We start from the raw sequence: 1,903 nt of genomic DNA on the forward strand, positions 1-1,903 counted from the left end.
AGAGGAGGAGAAGGAGGAGGGGGTGGGGGGGGAAGGAGCCCCCAAGCCTGGCTCTGTGCTCTGCCGACTCGGGCAGGTGGAGTTGCACACGGAGAAAATAAATAGGGAGATCCCCCCCAGTGCTTGCTCCTTTTTTTTGGGGAACTGCCTGGCTCCTCCCCGCTCTGGACTGCACTGGTCCCCGGGTATAAATAGAAATGCTCCTATAAAACCAGGAGGGAAGGGGAGGGGGGTCGCTAGCAGAGGGGAGTTGGTGGCAGAGTCTCCCTGACCCCCCCAAGTCTTTCTGCTCAGCCTGGCCGGCTCCCCCCGGGGCCGGCGCGGTGGGAGCGGGGAAGGGGCCGGGGAAGGCTGGGAAGCTGCAGTCCAAGAGCTTCTAGGAGCGGAGGGAGCCAGTCCTGCCGCAGGCTGGGGGGCGGCGGGGGGGCCTAACTGGCCTCCATGCGCAGCTTCTTCCTGTTCTGCGGCTCGTCGGGCTCCGAGTCGGAGCTGGAGTTGGAGCCGCCGTCGAAGGCGGAGATGGCGCTGCCCTTGGGGTTGGTGTAGAGGCTGTTGTCCGCGGGATAGCTGGCCTGGAGCTGGGCGCTGGATCGGGCCTTCTCCAGCGCGCGCACTGCGAGGGATGGCACCGTGTCACCCCTGGGCCCAGCCCTGCCTGCAGCCCAGTTCCTGACACGCCCCAGCTCCCACCGGATCCTGGAGCCTGAGCTCTTCCAGACCCCAGATCCTGCCAGACCTCAGCTCCCACTGAATTCTGGACCCTGATAGACCCTGGTCCTGCCAGACCCTGGTCCTGCCAGACGTCAGCTCTTGCCAGATCCCAACTCCCACTGGATCTCAGCTCCCACCAGATCCTGAATTCTGATGGATCCCATCTCCTTCCAGACCCAGGTCCCACTGGATCTTGGATCCCAAACCCTACTGGACCCCAGATCCTGGCTCCTGAACCCTGCCAGACCCCAGCTCCTGGATCTCAGGTCCTGCTAGACCCCATTTCCAGCCGGATCCCAGCTCCCACCTTGCTGCTCCAGCAGCGCGTTCTGCCGCTTGAGGTCGTCGATGTCCTGCTGGTGCGTGTTGTTTTTCCGGCGCATGTACTGGATGTACTCTGTGGCTTTGTCCAGGATTTGGGCCCGGGATGCCTGTTGCAATAGTGGGAAAAGCCAGAGGCAAGATAAAGACCTAGTCCAGGGGGCAAAACTGGAATTTCACCTGCCTCATCCCACCCTGGCTCTGGTCCTCACTGGGGACTCCTGTGGCACAAGAGAGCCTTGGGAATGCCCCAAAGTGAGAAACCTGGACCACGGGTGGGTGCTGTCCGTGCTCCCAGCACACTCCATAAACTCACCTTTTCTCCCTGGAGCGAGGGCACGGAATCCCGCAGGCTGTGGAAGCTGTCCTTGATGTGGTCCCTGCGCTTGCGCTCCAGTGCGTTGTGATGAGCCCGTTTGTCGGCCTGGCGGGGGGGACAGGGGTGGCACCGGGTGGAGGCCACCACCTGCACCCCCAAAAATTCCCTCTGGGAACCGCTGTGGGAGCTCGGCTGAGCCCCCAGGGCGGCTCCGTGGCTGTGACGCCTCCGGCTGGGCCGTGAGGGCGTGGGAAGGAGGCGGCTCCCGGTGCTTTCGGTTTCCCCAGCTTCCTGCTGCCGGGGCAGCTCTGGGCCCCGGGGGGGGCACAGCACTTTCCCCCTGCACACAAGACCCCAAGGCCCGCTGGTGTCCCACCCGTAAGACCCCCAGCCCCACAGGACACTCCCAAACCCAGTTCCCCCACTCAAAAGACTTGACTCCATGGTTCCCCTTCCATGTCACAGCCCCCAACCCAAATAAAACCCCCAACCCCACAGGTGTCCCCTCTCCAAGCCCAACCCTCCTCCGCAAAAGACCCCCAGCTCCTCTGG

At 63.6% G+C, this 1,903-nt stretch overlaps 1 protein-coding gene across 2 annotated transcripts in view; it reads right to left on the reverse strand.

Annotated features, from left to right (window-relative positions):
• The window catches only part of LOC103615249 (protein max), a 2,034-nt gene extending 224 nt beyond the window's left edge, over positions 1 to 1,810 (reverse strand). The window contains exons 1-3 of one of the 2 annotated variants that reach the window (XM_008633268.2): positions 1,349 to 1,810; positions 1,019 to 1,142; positions 1 to 613 (exon numbers count right to left, since the gene is read on the reverse strand). The exon at positions 1 to 613 is cut by the window's left edge and continues 224 nt beyond it. In XM_008633268.2, the coding sequence (XP_008631490.1) occupies positions 429 to 613; positions 1,019 to 1,142; positions 1,349 to 1,795 (756 nt within the window). In that variant the 5' untranslated portion in view covers positions 1,796 to 1,810 and the 3' untranslated portion in view covers positions 1 to 428. Of the gene's footprint in view, positions 614 to 1,018; positions 1,149 to 1,348 lie in introns of both variants that reach the window. The other variant, XM_017733731.1, reaches the window with a different exon arrangement.
• Positions 1,811 to 1,903: the final 93 nt, after the last annotated feature.

This window comes from Corvus brachyrhynchos, unplaced genomic scaffold (genome assembly GCF_000691975.1).
Source record: "Corvus brachyrhynchos isolate BGI_N302 unplaced genomic scaffold, ASM69197v1 scaffold165, whole genome shotgun sequence".
In the NCBI taxonomy this organism is placed as follows: Eukaryota; Metazoa; Chordata; class Aves; order Passeriformes; family Corvidae; genus Corvus; species Corvus brachyrhynchos.